This window comes from Podarcis raffonei, chromosome 10 (assembly GCF_027172205.1).
Source record: "Podarcis raffonei isolate rPodRaf1 chromosome 10, rPodRaf1.pri, whole genome shotgun sequence".
NCBI lineage: Eukaryota > Metazoa > Chordata > Lepidosauria > Squamata > Lacertidae > Podarcis > Podarcis raffonei.
The window spans coordinates 45074457-45090892 of record NC_070611.1 but is presented as its reverse complement, the minus strand read 5'-3'; the positions used below and the strand labels follow the sequence as shown (position 1 = coordinate 45090892).

Sequence of the window (16436 nt, the reverse complement as noted above, 5' to 3'; positions counted from 1 at the left end):
CGGCCCACTTGGTCTGAGAGGTTGGACTGCCCTGATATAGATAGTTCAAAATGATGGAAGAGCAGTTTGGATAATATGAACAAAATCAGTTTAATAAGATACGCAATCACTTGATTGAAAATAATAAGGGAAAGATATATTTCTGAATACAGCTCATTCAAATTTCTTTGCCCCATCATGGTTTAAAAGGACCAGGCAATATACAGTCATACCTCGGGTTGAATGTGCTTCAGGTTGAGCGCTTTTGGGTTGTGCTCCGCAGCAACCCGGAAGTAACGGAGCACATTACTTCCGAGTTTCGCCGCTCGCGCATGTGCAGATGCTCAAAATGACGTCACACGCATGTGCGGAAGCAGCAAAACACGACCCGCACACGCGCAGACATGCCGTCGCGTCTTACATTCCATTCAGGATGCGAACGGGGCTCTGGAACAGATCCCGTTCTCACCCCAAGGTACCACTGTGCATGCTTTTAGAAATTCTGAACAAAAAGAGTCATTGTTCAAAGTGAGATTTAAATTCCAATGAACTAGGAGAGAAAGTGAATATCTGGGTCACCCTGTGAGATTTCAGTAACCATATGATAGGGTAAAAGTTTGAGTGCAGCACAAGTGCGTTGCAGGTATCTATAGTTATCTTGGAATAGCCCGGATCTGCAAGGGGGGTGGCGCTACTGTCAAGCCACAGCGAGATTCTTGTTGAGGTTTAGACTGGTTTTCTGGGAAGCAGAAGGTGAAATGCTGAAGGAGGCTGGTGAGGAAGAGGAAGAGCTCTGTCCTGGCTAGCTGTTCTCCTGGACATACACGCAAACCTGAAAAAGAAAGAGGACATCAAGCTAAGTGTCAGTTCCTAAGTGACTCTTCCAGTGAGCATCTATCACAATCTGATGTGTCATATTTTGTTTTGTTTAATATTCTGCTGAAAGCCACTCAGGATGGCTGGGGCAGCCCAGTCAAATGGGCGGGGTACAAGTAAAAAGTTGTTGCTGCTGCTGCTGCTGCTGCTGTTTTGTTATAGCCAAGTCTTATAAACAAGGGCTGGCAAACTGGGGGGGGGGGTGCATTGAGGGCTGGCACTCCTCCAAGAGCCACGTAAATTGAAGCTTAATCCAGAAAAGACAAAGATTTGAAAGGCAGATCAGTGGATAGGGATTCAACCCATGCTGAATGGGGCTATCCTCCCTCTGAAAACTAAAGAAGGAGGTTGTGGTTTAGGCTTATGTACACTTCCTCTTGTCCTGCTGCTTCCCCCTGGGCAAAACCACTCTTTAACACTCAATTCGAGCAAACAGTAATTTGGGTTTTCCCTGGATCAACATTTGTTCCGATCTATCACTAAAGAGCAGGTTTCCCCTTGGAAAGGAATGGGACAAGGGAAAACTGCCAGAAGGGAATAGCTGTTCTGAGTGCTGCACAAATGTGACTTCTCTTCAGTGGGAGCATAATTGTGAGCACAAACATTTGTATCTCCACAACGAAGATTTACGGGTAGATCTCTCTCTCCACACCCAGGACTGGATTTAGGTTTGATGAAGCCCTAAGTTACTAAAAGTAATGGGGCCCCTTATATGTCCAGCTGTCCTTTGTCAACAACAAATTGTCGCTTTTTTGTGTTGAATATATGCTATATGGTAATTTATGGACCTAATAGGTATCTAAAGCCATTTGCACATGACAAAATATGTATTTTATCAATGTTTATTTGTTTTTTATCTTATATTTTGGAGAATGTACATCCAGGTTTTTTCCCTTTAAATTTTTTGGGGGCCCCCAAGAGAGTGGGGCCCTAAGCTTGTTTAGCTTATACGTAAATCTGGCACTGTCCACACCCACAAAGGACTGTATCTGAAGAAGCCCTTATAATGTGACCATGAAAAAAACACTTGCAATATTAAAATGTGTGATTATGAAACAGTAAATATCCCAGCTTTTAGTCCTCTGGAATTACCTGCTGAGAAAGGCAGGAAGCCCTCTCGTTTCACAAATTCCCCCTTTTTATTAAGGAAATGCTCTGGGTAAAACTCATAAGGCTTCTCCCACACAGTTTCATCCTTCAGTACAGATGACAGGTTGAAGATGACCGTGGTACCCTAAGTGTGTCCAAAGAAAGAGGATTTGGTAAAAGGATTACAATCAGCAGCATTGTGTTTTCCTTATATCCTGTCTCTATTTTGAAATATCTTAGGCTTCTGGAGACAATGGGCTCGTCCGCCCTTCTGCTTGTGCTGTGCCTAGAAAACACAGGTCTGAGCAGTTTTCTCCTTGACTCCTGCTTTCTGGGCACATGTCCAAGCAGTTTAGGAGTTCATTCCCCATGCAGATTCAAGGCATTTGAGAAATCTTAAGTTTGGGATCAGTGAATAAATAAAGCAGTTTAAATTTGGTTCAACTCCATGCAAAAGAGAAAAACAGTCTGCCTGCTCTGTTCAGAATACCTTTACTCTGTTAGCAAAACTTATACCTTTGGGATGAAGAAGCCTTGTAATGTCGTGTCCCGGTACGCCATGTGAGGCAGCATCAATGGAGAAACATCAGCAAATCGCTGAATTTCATTTATCACAGCATGAGTGTAAGGCATGGATGCCTGGTCCCCCATGGTGGCTGACCTGTTCTTGCCAATCACATCATCAATTTCTTTTTGGACTTTACCTAGAAAGGAAGCACACTTTCATTCTTCTCCCATTTATTTATTTTACAGACATATACACCAACAATAAGCAAACTATATAGGCAGTGAGCATAATGCACCCACAGAACAGCATAAAAGTACATATCATCCAGACACACAGTATCTGATAGGTTGAGCTATACATCAGAAAGGACGGGTACAAACGGAAAGGTCTTCAGCAGGTGTCTGAAACTTGGTGTATTGATGGTACTTCCTTTGCATAGGCAAGGAATTCTACAACTTAGGTGCACAAACAAAACAGCTTATTACTTGTAGAAGCAAGGTGAATATCATGTGCTACCTTTGATAGTGCCTCTCTAGCTGAATATAAAAATCAAGCAACTATGGTGGGGGGGAAGCAGTCCGAGTAAGTTGGTCCCCAAACAATTTGGAGCCTTCTATAACAAAAACTTGAATTTGGCTCAGTTAGCATGTAAGAAGCCTGTGCAGATCCTTAAGGGGAGATGTTCTATGCTGTTGATGGGAAACCTATAAATGTGTGTGCAGATTCCACGCTGCTTGATCTTTCCTCTGGAATCAGCAACCTGCAGATAGGAGAATACCTTATTTCCTGTTAAAATGCTTTTATGAACAAGGACATGTTCTGTTCCAAGTGGTCACAGCTGGTTCGTGGTTTAAACCTGAGCTGGAGTTCCAGCAGGAGGCCCTGTCTAGGCAAGAGACCATCTCAAGGAGAGCTCAGGCTAGAGACTGGCACACAAGAAGGCCCAATTAGAGAAAGAGGAAGAGGAGCATTCTGTGGACAGGAATTGGACTATGATTGTGCCCTATGAAAAAGTTTGCCACAATAAATTGTCTTAGAATGCCAGTTTCGTCTTTGCTACCAAAGACTAAGAGCAGCTACAGATGTGCCCTTAATTCAGTGAAAACAGGAAGTCCAATGGCTTCTTGCATATTGTAGATCTCTGTCGAAACTTAAATTCCCATCCTAATATAGCTGCTCTTTCAGAAACTGGCACTAAAATCTCTCTTTTTAGAGCCAGTGTGGTGTAGTGGTTAAGAGCAGTAGTCTTGTAATCTGGGGAACCGGGTTCACGTCTCCGCTCCTCCACATGCAGCTGCTGGGTGACCTTGGGCCAGTCACACTTCTTTGAAGTCTCTCAGCCCCACTCACCTCACAGAGTGTTTATTGTGGGGGAGGAAGGGAAAGGAGAATGTTAGCCGCTTTGAGATTCCTGAAGGGGAGTGAAAGGCGGGATATCAAATCCAAACTCTTCTTCTTCTTCTTCTTCTTTTAGCATATAGCAGCTGCAGTAGTACTTACTCTGGACTTCTGGATTTTGGATCATGTACAGCAGGCCCCAGCGCAGAGTGGTGGCAACAGTTTCAGTGCCAGCAGCAAAAAGTTCAGTAATTATTAGACGAAGGATGTCACGATTGAAACTTGTCTTCACATCTTTCTTCCTCTGAGAAGACAAACGATATGCATCTCTAAAAATAAATAAATCTTATGGCACCTATATAGCATGCAGAAAGTGTCAAAGACTGGACTTTCCAGTAATAGAGTCATATCAGTTACAGACCTGCCCAGTTGGGCAAGGAAGGTGCTCTTAGCAGTGCTGCCACCCTCTGAGGTCCTGGAGTGGTGGCATATTTATCAATTTATTACATTTACATCCCACTTTTTCTCCAAGGAGATTCTGAGGCCTCGTGTCAGCGAAGCTCAGATGCTTACAGGAGAAGAAGACACAGGCATAGAGAGAGAACAGTTAACAGCGGAAGGCAGAGAGGAGGGGGAGAGCAGCTGTGATCTGAGCTCTGAACAAAGGGGAGACGAAAGACAGGGCCAGAGTGACAGGCTGCTGTGTGAGAGCTCCAATAGTGAGTCAGACTCTGGAATGCTGGAAGCATTCTCTCCCAAATCTCGTAGGATCTAGACAGTGCAAAAGATACTGGGAAAGAAGGTGGGGGCTTCTGTGCTGGGAAGGGGGAGGAGCTCAGTCTGGGCAACTCCATCTTCTGGGGAGGACGATGAGTAGAGGAGCTATGTCCTAGTTTGTTGTTTTAGCAATAAATTTGAAATAATAAATAGCTAGAGTTGTCTCGCATATGTGGGAGAGACCAAGCCATAACACCTCATGAGATCCCAAGAGGTATTGGGTCCTCTCCTGGGTCAGGGCTGCAACCTCACTGCTCCACAAATCAGGTATGGCACACACAGAGATGCATGGGCGTAGCCAGGATTTTTGTTAGAGGGGGGCAGAACCTCAGTTTGCTATGTATTTTTATTGAATTTTATTAATTGGGGGTGGCAGCTGCCCCCTGCCCCCCCCCGGCTATGCCCATGGAGAGATGCACTGAACAGTGAGTTGCTGATTTAACTAAGGTTTTAAATTAATAGTTAGAACCAATTACAGTGGTAGCCTTGGTTTGCAACCGCTTTGGATTACAACCGTTTTGGATTACAGTGGTACCTCGGGTTACATACGCTTCAGGTTACATATGCTTCAGGTTACACACTCCGCTAACCCAGAAATAGTACTTCAGGTTAAGAACTTTGCTTCAGGATAAGAACAGAAATCGGGCTCCGGCGGCGCGGCAGCAGTGGGAGGCCCCATTAGCTAAAGTGGTGCTTCAGGTTAAGAACAGTTTCAGGTTAAGAACGGACCTCCGGAACGAATTAAGTACTTAACCCGAGGTACCACTGTACAACCATGTCAAACCTGGAAGTTTGTGTCCCTTTTTTAGGATTACATCCAATTTTTTTTTTGGATTACAACCAATTTGGGGGGGGGAGGCCCCATTGGCGAAAGCACACCTTGGGTTACAACCTGTTTTGGTTTACAACCGGACCTCTGGAATGGATTATGGTTGTAAACCAAGGTACCACTGTATAGAATTGTATGTACCTTGGGCTGGAACTACAAAATACCAACATCCTACCTTTTCTATTTCTTCCAGAAAAGCATCAATGATGTCCCTCCTGCAGGATGAATCCCAGGTTTTCACGTGCACCTTCAGAATGTTTTCTATGTAGTTGTACAAACCCATGTGGTGTTTAGAGACTATCTGTTCCAGTGGTGGGATGTGCAGCAAGCAAGGTATCATATTAATGAGCTGGTGCAGAATGGAAAAGAAAATCCATTACACCTGGTACAGAGATACAGTCACTAAAGAATAAAATTTCTGATGAAGCAGCAGTTTTTCACACCTGAGTACACAATCCTGATGCATCTTGAATGCATTCTTCAAATAAGTGCAGCAGCTCCTGGAATTTCTGGTCTTTGTAGTCAAAGCGATAGCCAAAAGTCATAGAGGCGATCACATTGCTAACTGCATTGTTTATAATAAACTGAGGGTCAAATGGATGGTCTGAAAGAGAAAAAGAAGTGGGTTGATGATTCATCGCCCCTGCCCTGCCCTAACCACCATGGCTCCATTTGCTTTGCTCTCTTTAATGTACACTTATAAATGTTCCAAATTCAAAACTCTCTGGAAATCAAACCTAAGGTCTGAAGCACAACACTCTGGACTTTTACTGGTGGAGTTCTTTGACAGAGATGGGAGAAATACATTTTAGCTACTGATATTAGGCATGCACCTGCACTGCACTCTCTTCAGCGCCTACTAAAGCATTTTTGTTTAGGCAAGCCCACCCAGATATTTTGAAAGTTCATGCGAGTTTTAATCTGCTTTTAGTGTATTGTTATTGTTATGAGTTGGGGGGGGGGGAGACTGTATGCCTGATCCTCCATCTAATTCCTGAATCCAGCATGGATTCAATTGCTGGAATAAGCAGGCCAGCCTAATAATAGCCTGCTAAGTATGGGCCATTAAGGGAACAAAGGAAGTGGCTAGGTACCAGAAACCAAAGGGGTGGGCTTCCCTCCCTCAACAGTCTGCTAGTTAGAAAGACAGGGGGCTGGGAGCTGGGTGCAAGAGGGGCAGGCTGGGAAGGCAGAGAGTCAGAGCCAGGCCTGATTCAAGGCTGCAGCTATGGGAGAAACAAGACCTTCTTGGGGTGTTAATGCTGTGAGCCAATCCATCATAGGCTCAGGTTATAGATATACGTAAATAAACCATATATCATAAAGACATGTGCCTTATTCCTGAAGGAAACACAAGCCTGGGTAAGCACTCAGAACCCCTGGCATCTCACACCGCTCAGAGATTGGGGTGGCATGCAACATAATATTAACTTTTTTAAAGTCTTCAATTATTATTATTTATTCTTATTGATCATGTTATTGTTTTAAGGGTTTTTTAAACAATCAAACAGTGTATGCTTTTTATTAAATAAATAAATAAATAAGAATGTAAACATTTTGAATTAAGCACATTTCCCACTTCCCACATTCCTAGGTTTAACGAACCTCCCTCAGCGCGGAATGCAGAACACAGATGGCCAGCTTCCTCAATCATTTGCCATTCCAGGGATTTCTTCCCCATTCCGAAATCTCTCAAGTTTGAGACAAGAAACCTCCTCTGCTCCTTCCAGGCATAATTATACTTTGCAAATACCAGTCCTAAGAGGACATAAAACTGAAGCGGTTAAAATGCTGACATAATATTGCTTCAGATGAGTCAGCTCTTACTGGCTAAAATTATTACAGTACATCTGGAGACCAATCATCAGACACTGAACCAAATCAGACTTGGTAAACAAACAAAAGGAATGGGGAAATGTATTACATGACTGATGGACAAAGTTCACTCATACTCTGTATCAAGGCACTATTGCTTTAATGTCTAAAAATTATTTTCATTCTCTCTTAAATGAGAGTCAGTTTGGTGTTGGACTAGGATCTGGGAGAGACTCAAATTCAAATCAGTCATGAAGCTCCTCAATCAGAGAAACAGTCCACCCCCCTGCCATTCAGGAATCACAGCTGAAGAATCTTTGACATCCATCCTCAATGAGGGAGAGTCCGCCACCTTCTGTGAGAGTGAGGCATCTGATCAAGATTTGTATTTTAAAATAGGCTTAAAGAAATATATTTGTAAATGTTTGTATCTCTCATGCCAGGCAGAAACCATACTCTGGCAGCTGTTTATCTTCTTGATCAAGGGCCCCCCTGATCTATAGCAGTGCCTCAGGGTTGTAAAAGGAAATTACAGGCTAGGAGCAAAAGGTCACACTGACCGTACAAATTACAGATTAATCAAGTTGCAAAACACAATTAAGAGTTGGTAAATAGTAAGAATTATTGTGCCTCCCATTAGAGACTTGAGCCACATTTTCATAAGGTTAAAAGGGCAAATAGAAACAGCAGTTAGACTAGGCAAAGCAGCTCTCTGAAACTGCTTTGAATCTTTAGAAAACTTAGAATTTAGCTTAGCTTTTACTAAGTTCCCTTTCTTCTAAAAAACTATATATGTTATGAAATATATTGGCTTAAATGTAATTATGCAAAGGATTTAGAAAGTAAGAAATGTTAGATTCTTATTTCATAGAATCATAGAATCATAAAGTTGGAAGAGACCACAAGGGCCATCGAGTCCAAACCCCTGCCGAGCAGGAAACACCATCAGAGCACTCCTGACATATGGTTGTCGAGCCTTTGCTTAAAGACCTCCAAAGAAGGAGATCTTTCATAGATGGTGTGTGAGGAGATGAACCCAAGATATCTGTTTAAGATAAAATTAGAACCATTAGCCATCTGTTTTGCAGGGAATAGGGCAAGAGGGGCCAAAGGTTATCTGGTAATTAAGGTGCCTGGTCGAGGTAAATGTAAGATATATGACTACTTATTTGCCATTTATAAATAGAAGAAAATATAGCTCTCTGTCTCCCATAAAAGGTAATAGGAAATGGGTGTATCTTTTATGATTGGTTCTAGCAAACAGCCAATAGGAATTTCAACCAGGCTGATTGGACAGAGGCAGCCAAAGGGAGGAGAAAGGGGGCTGGATTGAGGAAATATAAGTGCTGGCCATAATGGCAGAAGAGCTTGGTAACCATATACCACTGTGCCTCTCATTTATTTGTCTGACAAATAAATTATTATTTTAATTTCTCTATTGCTGCGTTGAATATTTCATTCCAGCTAAGCGTTAACCACAAGCAGGGTGCTACAAGAGTTTGTTTCACTGCCAAACAGCTCTTATCATTCACACTCAATGACCTTTTGAACCTCAAGAAAAACAGTGAGAACCAAAATGCTCCTTTCTTATGGCTTGGAAGCATTAACAGACCATTATTTAATTCCCACTCTTCCTATTTGAATTGCTTTATTGCCAACAGACGGGAGGGATGCTCCCTGGTTTGCCTTCTTCCCATCTCCTTCAGCACCATGGACTGACAAAGCCAGACATACCTTGCTTGTATCCTGCCAAATAACTCTGGACAGGCATATCAGGACGATCAGCAAAATCCTCTGACTTGTGGACTAAAGCTTCTTTCACTAGCTTGAATCCATTCACCACCACGACATTGGTATAGAAGGCTTGCAGGCTGTAAATGTTCCCGTACTTCTTAGACAGCTGTAAATATATGACAGCATAAAATGTCCATATGTTAATATATATCTAGATATACAAGCAGAGCCGTCTTTCCCATAGGGCTTAGTGGTGCATCATGCCAGGGCGTTGGACTCTCAGGGGCACCCCAGCGAGTGGGGAAGCTGTGCAGCTTTGCCAGTGGCCTCCCCTTTCCCTGCACACCCGCCAGCTGCGCCCCACCAACCATATGGCTGGCGAGCGTGCAGCTTGCCTCCGTGGGAGGAGAGCGATCCCCACAGAGGCTTAGGCTGGAAGCTGCGCCCCGCCAACTATATGGCTGGCGGGTGCGCAGCTTCCCTCCCAAGCCTCTGCAGGGATTGCTCTCCCACAGTGGCATGGGGGAGAGTTGCGCCCCCCCGATGGCTGGCACTGCACAGCTTCCTCCCCACACACACACACTATCCATGGTAATTTGGGAGCGCTGGGTGGATATTTGCACCCTGTCACCACATCTGCTAAAGACAGCCCTGTATGCAAGTTTTGGAATAATAATTATTTGACCAGAAATACAACAAATGACAACCTAGTGATGAAGTCTGTGACCAGATTACCTTTGTGTCTGCTACGTCAGTTGCCCAGGTGCTAAATGCAGGTGGCCAACTTCAAGGTACCCCTCTTTCATCTTATGGGTTCCTTTTCCTTTCAGCAGGTGGAAGATGGCTAACCCTTCCAATAGTGGACTGTCCTTGTAATGTTGGGCGCATGCACTCCCCTACTTAGTATGTCTAGTGTTTCTCTAAATCAGTTTTAAAATTAAGAAAATGAGACTCCAACCATAAACTTACATTCAATTGAACTCAACAGGGTTGAACTGCTAATAGTGGTTTTATATGACATTTCACTAAATCAAAACAGTCCTCTTTTTATTGTACTCTCAACACAGAAGAAAGAATGCTACTCTTTACTCAAGCATCTTTAATTCTAATAAGGAAACTAATGAATGCTTAAATTGGTGGGTCGATTGTTGTTAATCATTCTTATAAAACATGCACCAATTCCAGTTATTAAACCTTCCTACTACTATGCAACTAACGTTATATATAGTCTTCTATAGATGTATATCCACCATTCACAATTAAAGAAGGTTGCTCCCTCACACAACCATTCAGTGAAAATAAAAGCAAGTGTTATTAGGAACAGCCCTACAGCACAGGGACCTGTGCTCATTATCTTAGAAGAACGTTGAGGTGATCATTTTGGGGGGGAGGGGAAGGATTCAGCCTCCCCCACCGCCACTGCTTCTCATGGGTTATTGTATTCTAGAGTTGTGATTAGAGTTGGAAGAATGTGCACTAAAAGGTTACAAATCTGTCCTCCGTCCACTATATGGGGAGGTTTCAGGATGGAGGAAATGAAAAAGAATAAATATTTTCATTCTCAGTAGCAAAAAATCTCTTCCTCTCTCTGAATAATAATAATAATAGTAATAATAATAATAATAATAATAATAATAATAATAATAATAATACCCCACCCATTTGGCTGTGTTTCCCCAACCACTCTGGGCGCCTTCCAGCACATATAAAAACGTAATAAAACATCAAACATTAAAAACTTCCTAATATAGCAATAGTGTTCAGATTCAGGGCCAGCAGTCAGCCCTGAGCTCAAACTCTTTAATATACTAAGGAAGAGGAAAGTAGTCATTTTTCTTCCCCATCCTTGCTGCCTGTCCTTCTACACACCCACCCAAACCACCGATAGGTTCCTGTTACAGGCTGTCTGGAACCCTGAATGAGTGCCCTCCTGTTAAAGGCTGGAGCCAACCCTCAAAACATCTTGTTGCAGCTCCCCGCTAAACTCAGTGTACCCACCCATATGTTTAAAAGCAATATCATCTAATAGAAAACAATGTGACAGTTGACTGCTGTGAACTCACACTGAAAATTGTGAACTATCCCAAACTGGTTCAAATTTGCTGTTTCTTATTTGGTGAATCAGTTCTGTAACCAACACTTAACATACTTCTATTGTGCCCATTCAGAGCTAAAATGTCCAGGAGGCTAACTGCAATGACTGGCATGGGGCAAGGCAGGTGAAACCAAAATATAATTCCAAGGGTGCAACAGAATTAACACACAAGCGTAACACCCCATCAGCATGCATGAGCCAATATTATAAGCCACAAAGGAACTGTGGGGAAACAGACAAGTTGCCCCCCCCCAAACACTCACTGCCGCAGCGCAATATGGAATCAAGCCAATGGCAGGTTAACCTTCTTCACTTCTGTTCCCCAAACACAACACTCTTTGCTGGTCACCAGAGGAAGAAGTCTGAGGGAGGTGGTGTTCAGCTATAGAACGGACTCCCTCAGAAGCTGGTGGACTCTCCTTCATTGGAGCATTTAATCAGATGTTGGATGGCCATCTGTCACGGATCCTTTAGATTCCTGCATTGGATTAGATGACCCTTGGGATCCCTGCCAACTCTACCATTCTATGATCCAGGTCTCTTTTTTCCCTTGGCACTTACCTGAGTGAAAGAAAGATGAGGCTTCCTCATATCAATCTGCAAAAGGGTGCCAATAAAGGGCAAGGAAATAGGCCCTGGCGGGTAGTTGCTCCAAGGCTTCCTACGCTTCATAAAATCAAAGGATAGAGTTAACAAAAAGAATAGTATAACCAGCAACATGAGGTTATTCCATATGGCCATGAGCATGGAGAACACCCAATGGAATGGCTCCATGATTTCTCCCTGCACTGATTCAGTCTCCTGCTTTTACTTCCTTTTGTCTGAAAAGTTCCTCCTGTGTGTATTGTGTTCCGTAGAGAGAGAGAAATGATACTAAATTGAAGTCAGAATTACTTCCTTAACACATCCCTGTGCTCCCTCCTTCCCTCTCTCTCTCTGTTTTTAAGTAACTCCTAGAAAAATTGTGGGAGGGCCAATGAAGAATAGAATGAATCTGTTAAGAAAAAATGAGCTGTTTTTTCTGTGTCCTGCTTCTGATAAGAAGCTCAGAGTTCTTCCTGGTAAAGAAGCTATCAGATGAACAATGCCCCACTCTCTGAGCAGAAACGTCCAATTTGCTTCTCCCACAGCTGAGTATATGAAGCAAACACACATGTTGCTATATCTTCAGAATTGAAAGGAAAATAATAATATTCATGTTTTGTAATAAACAAAATGTCCTGACTTACATGTTGAGATTCTGCCTATTTACACCATCCTTGTTTTTAATCAACCGTCTTGTCTATGAGAGCTATATAATAGAGCTGAAATAGATCTTTTTTTGACGTCAGATCGTGAACTATCCAAAATTAGATCAAATTTGCTGTTTTTTATTTGGTTGATCGGTTCTGTATCCAACACTTAACAAACTTACAGGCAGTGCTTTTTTTCTGGGGGGACGCAAGAGGACGCATACCCCTAAACATTTTGTGAATCTTTGTACTTTGGTCCATTTACTGTATTTATTTTCCCCGATTTTAACTATATTTTCTTGAGTCAAAATGAGAGTACCCCTAAACATTTTTTTAGAAGAAGAAGAAAAAGCACTGCTTACGGGTTGGCCCAAAAGTAGATATACTGCTTTAGAATCCACTTCCTTTGTTCTTGACTCAAGTTCACTGTCATCATTCACAATATCAGTAAAGAAAAATAACCCTTTTATCTACTCCACTATTCTTTCCAACTGCCAGCCTGAAATTTACTGCCACTTTGTTGTGTGCCAACTATGTGTATCCATATAATCAGTTGTGATTAATTTCATTGATTCAGCTGTATACCTACTTTGGGGCCACCCTGTATACTGTGCCGATACAGATCTAAAATACTTTTTTCATATTACATTCACCTGTGTGTGTAATATTTTTTCAGACAAATCAGTTACAAAATATTAGGATACATATTTATCATATTCATACTGTACCTTCAACCTTCTTCAAAATCTCTGATGCTTTTGGAGAATATATTGTGCTGGCATTAGAGGACTTGATAATGTTATTACTCCATCAGCATAAAGACTTATTTTGGAAATAGAAGGACCTACTTCTACATTTGTTCATTAGACTTAATCATAATTGCAGATGCTTCAATGCCTATAGCAAAACACAATGCAGAAGGGGAGGTTGTCATATTCTTTTGTATGAATATTCCAGAGTTTGCACATTAACAATTAAAACTGTTGATGGAATAGTATATGATGCCTTGATACTGTCAATAGTATTATTCCTTCTGTTCATTTTTCTTGTGAGTAAATCCACCATTGACTTTGTGCTACTGCTGGCTCCCATTTGACTTGGCACATTGCGCTATTCTGGCTGTAGATGTAGGTCAGGCCCAACAACTTGGTCCCTAGTGCTGCCTCAGTGCCTTGGGTGGAGGAAACATCTGTGTAAACCGCCATGTTTTGCAATGGCCTGATTCCGCACCCCCCCCCAGCTGACCCTGTCATGCCTCAGACCCCTGAAGAGAAGCCAGCAGGGGGCTGAGAGGGATACACTCCCAATGCCTATGCCAAGGTTTACCTACGGCTGAAATAAATAAATAAAGTTGTGCCCAATTTTAATCTCAAAATGTTTGTTGTAGTCTGGCTCCCGGGGGGAGGGGTTGCTGAGACTGCATACGCAATGTCAGGAGAAGTTTATCTTATATTGATCATTTTTGGGGAAACGTAGAGCAGATTGTGAAAAGCAGGCTCAACAAGAAATATTGAGAGAGATTACAAGTTGGCCTAAGGCCAGATCTGAATCTGTGATAAAAATCAGATATTTAATTACAGGGTTCACATAACTAGAATCTTGCTTGACTGTAGCCCAAATTGCCTCATCCCATGCATTTTGGCTGTGGCCTGTTAGGGCTTAACGGAGCATAGGCCCCAATACCACAGCTGCAGTCAGCATGCCAGCCTGGGTAGGAGTTAGGGGAGTGGGCAGGTTATTGTGTCAGTCTGGAGCTGGCGGAGTGACTGGGCTCAAATTGGACTTGGACCAGTTGATGCTGACCCTCGTATAGGCCCTGGACAGGACTTCCACATTGCCTTTGCTCCTCAACTGATGCTTGTATCTTCTTCCAGTTCCTGTGCAGATGTTCACGTATTCTGTCATGTTTTAGGCAGGTTATCATCTTTTAAAAAACATTTGTTGATTCAGTTAGATGTTTGTACAGGAACTTTTTTTTTATTTAAAGGCCAGTTAGTTTTTCCTTAAACTTGGAAGACTGCTTGAAGAGGAGATGAGATAGAAGTGAATTCATGATTGCCACAAGGCCCAGTCAGCATTCTGCACAGATAGCTGGAGAATGGGAATGGAAAAGTAGGCAGTCTTCATGATTGCCACACCAGCCAGCCATTCAGCTGGCAGTTGCTGGAAATGGGGATATTTGTTTTCCTCTTAACTTGATTCAGCTTGGAAAGAGTGAATGCAGATCCACAGGAGGTGCGCCACTCCAGAAATGTATTTCAGTACACAGCCTTTTGTGACTAATGGACCTTGGGTCATCTTCCCGGAGACCCAGAAGCCAATCAGGGCTGGGAAAGAGTGTCAACCAATCAGGAGGGGGCAGCGAGTTAAAAGTTGGTACCTGACAGTTAAACTGTCAGATAAGACTTGGTTAGAGCCTGAATAGGGATGAGGGAGATTAGCTGGGTGTTGACTAGGCAGGGCAACCCAGATTATTTCCCTGAGGGGAAGGAAAAGACCCAATCAGATGGCCGGGGTACATCATCATCATCATCATCATCATCATCATCATCATCATCATTATTATTGCTACATATTCTCAAATCTCTCAGGCATTACCAACAGGGAGTGTCTATGTTTAAAAACACCCAAAGCAAAATAATATTACCTAGCTCTCATCTTTCTTGAGGGAGTTTGTCATACCTTTATTTGTCTAGCAAGGTGAAGTAACTGAATAGTGCCAATATTAGTGGAGTTTAATAAAGAAATACCTTCACAGTTCCATGAAGAGTGTCCCCTGGAAAAAGGGGATGAGCAAATATGTCAATTTAGTGTCAGTATATCATATTTCCAGTTCTCAGCTCTTCACATTTCCATCTGTGATTTTTTTTTTAAAAGAAGTCCTCATAAATGTTCATCTGCATTTTAGCATTTCATTTCTCCTAATACACATGTTTTTGTATGCAATTTTGCCTAATAAATGCTATTTGCAAGGTAATTTTCCCTAATATAAATGCATTTTGTATGAAAGTTGGGGGTGATAAAACTCCCCCAGAAAAGAGCATACTATGCCTTTTTATTCTGTACCTAATTCTAAAAGAAACTAGAAAAATAATAGCACCAATGAATATGTGTGAAGGCAAAAGCAAAGCAGTTTATGTTTTACAGAATCTTAATGCAAATTGTTTATTGTCTACTCAGATTCACTCCTTGAAAAATGCAATATTATTAGACCTTAAGTTTTCTCAAGTATGAAATAAGGTAATCAGGCCAGTTCCAACTCCCAAAAGCAAAGCGCTGACAGGAATGCCACCATACCAGCAGCAGTACATCTTCACTTCCTCAAAGAGGAAAGGTTTCAGCAAGTGGGATTTTTTTAATTTAGAGGAAAGGTGAGGAAGAGGTAACATGAGATAATGTCATAACATTATGCATGGCATTAAGGAAGTGGATAGGTAAAAGTTTTTCTCCTTCTCTCATAACAGTATAAATTACTTGCTTTTTCTCTAAATGAAAAGGCTTAGAATATGGTAACCTTTTCTTATGGGAAAGTTGCTCCATCCCCTTGATCATTTTTCTGAACCTTTTCCAACTCTGTGATAGTCCTTTTGAGATAAGGTGCCCAGAAATATACACAATGTTCAAAGTTTATTCACAAAATAGACATGTGACAGCATTCTGATAGTGGAAGTGTATTTTCAATGCCTTTTCTAGTGATCCCTAGCATGGAATTCTCTGTTTTTACAGCTGTTGCACACTGTGTCAATGCAAGCTATCCACCACATCAAGCTATCCTCTAGCAGAGGTCTTGTTCTTGATCAGCCTCCACTAGTTCAGATGCCACAAGTGTATCTGTGAAATTAAGGGAGGGATGCCCCAAGGTTAATCGCTTTGCACTTGTTTACATAGAATTTCATTTGCCATCTAACTGCCCTTTTACCTTGTTTGGAGATATCCTTCACAATCTTCTTCAATTTTAACCACCCTGAATGATTTGGCACCTTCAGCTAACGTAACTACCTTAATTGCTCACCCCTAACATCCGTGCATTGGGAGAACTGTCCATTTATTCCTGCTTCCTGTTTCTTAACCAAATACTAATCCACAAGAGGACCTCTTCTCTTATTTTCCAGCTACTAAGCTGAATGAAGAGTCCCTAGTGAGATACTTTGTCAAAAGCTTTGT

General features: G+C 42.1%; 1 protein-coding gene across 1 annotated transcript; it reads right to left on the bottom strand.

Moving 5' to 3' along the window:
* Positions 1 to 71: 71 nt before the first annotated feature.
* On the bottom strand, positions 72 to 14593 carry LOC128422221 (cytochrome P450 2D6). Its single transcript, XM_053405955.1, has 9 exons — positions 11602 to 14593; positions 8946 to 9111; positions 7002 to 7154; positions 5840 to 6000; positions 5572 to 5745; positions 3953 to 4094; positions 2461 to 2648; positions 1948 to 2089; positions 72 to 811 (listed from the first exon to the last, which is right to left on the bottom strand). The coding sequence occupies exons 1-9, from the start codon at positions 11812 to 11814 to the stop codon at positions 633 to 635; spliced, it is 1518 nt and encodes a 505-aa protein (XP_053261930.1). The 5' UTR covers positions 11815 to 14593; the 3' UTR covers positions 72 to 632.
* Between the last annotated feature and the right edge of the window lie 1843 nt (positions 14594 to 16436).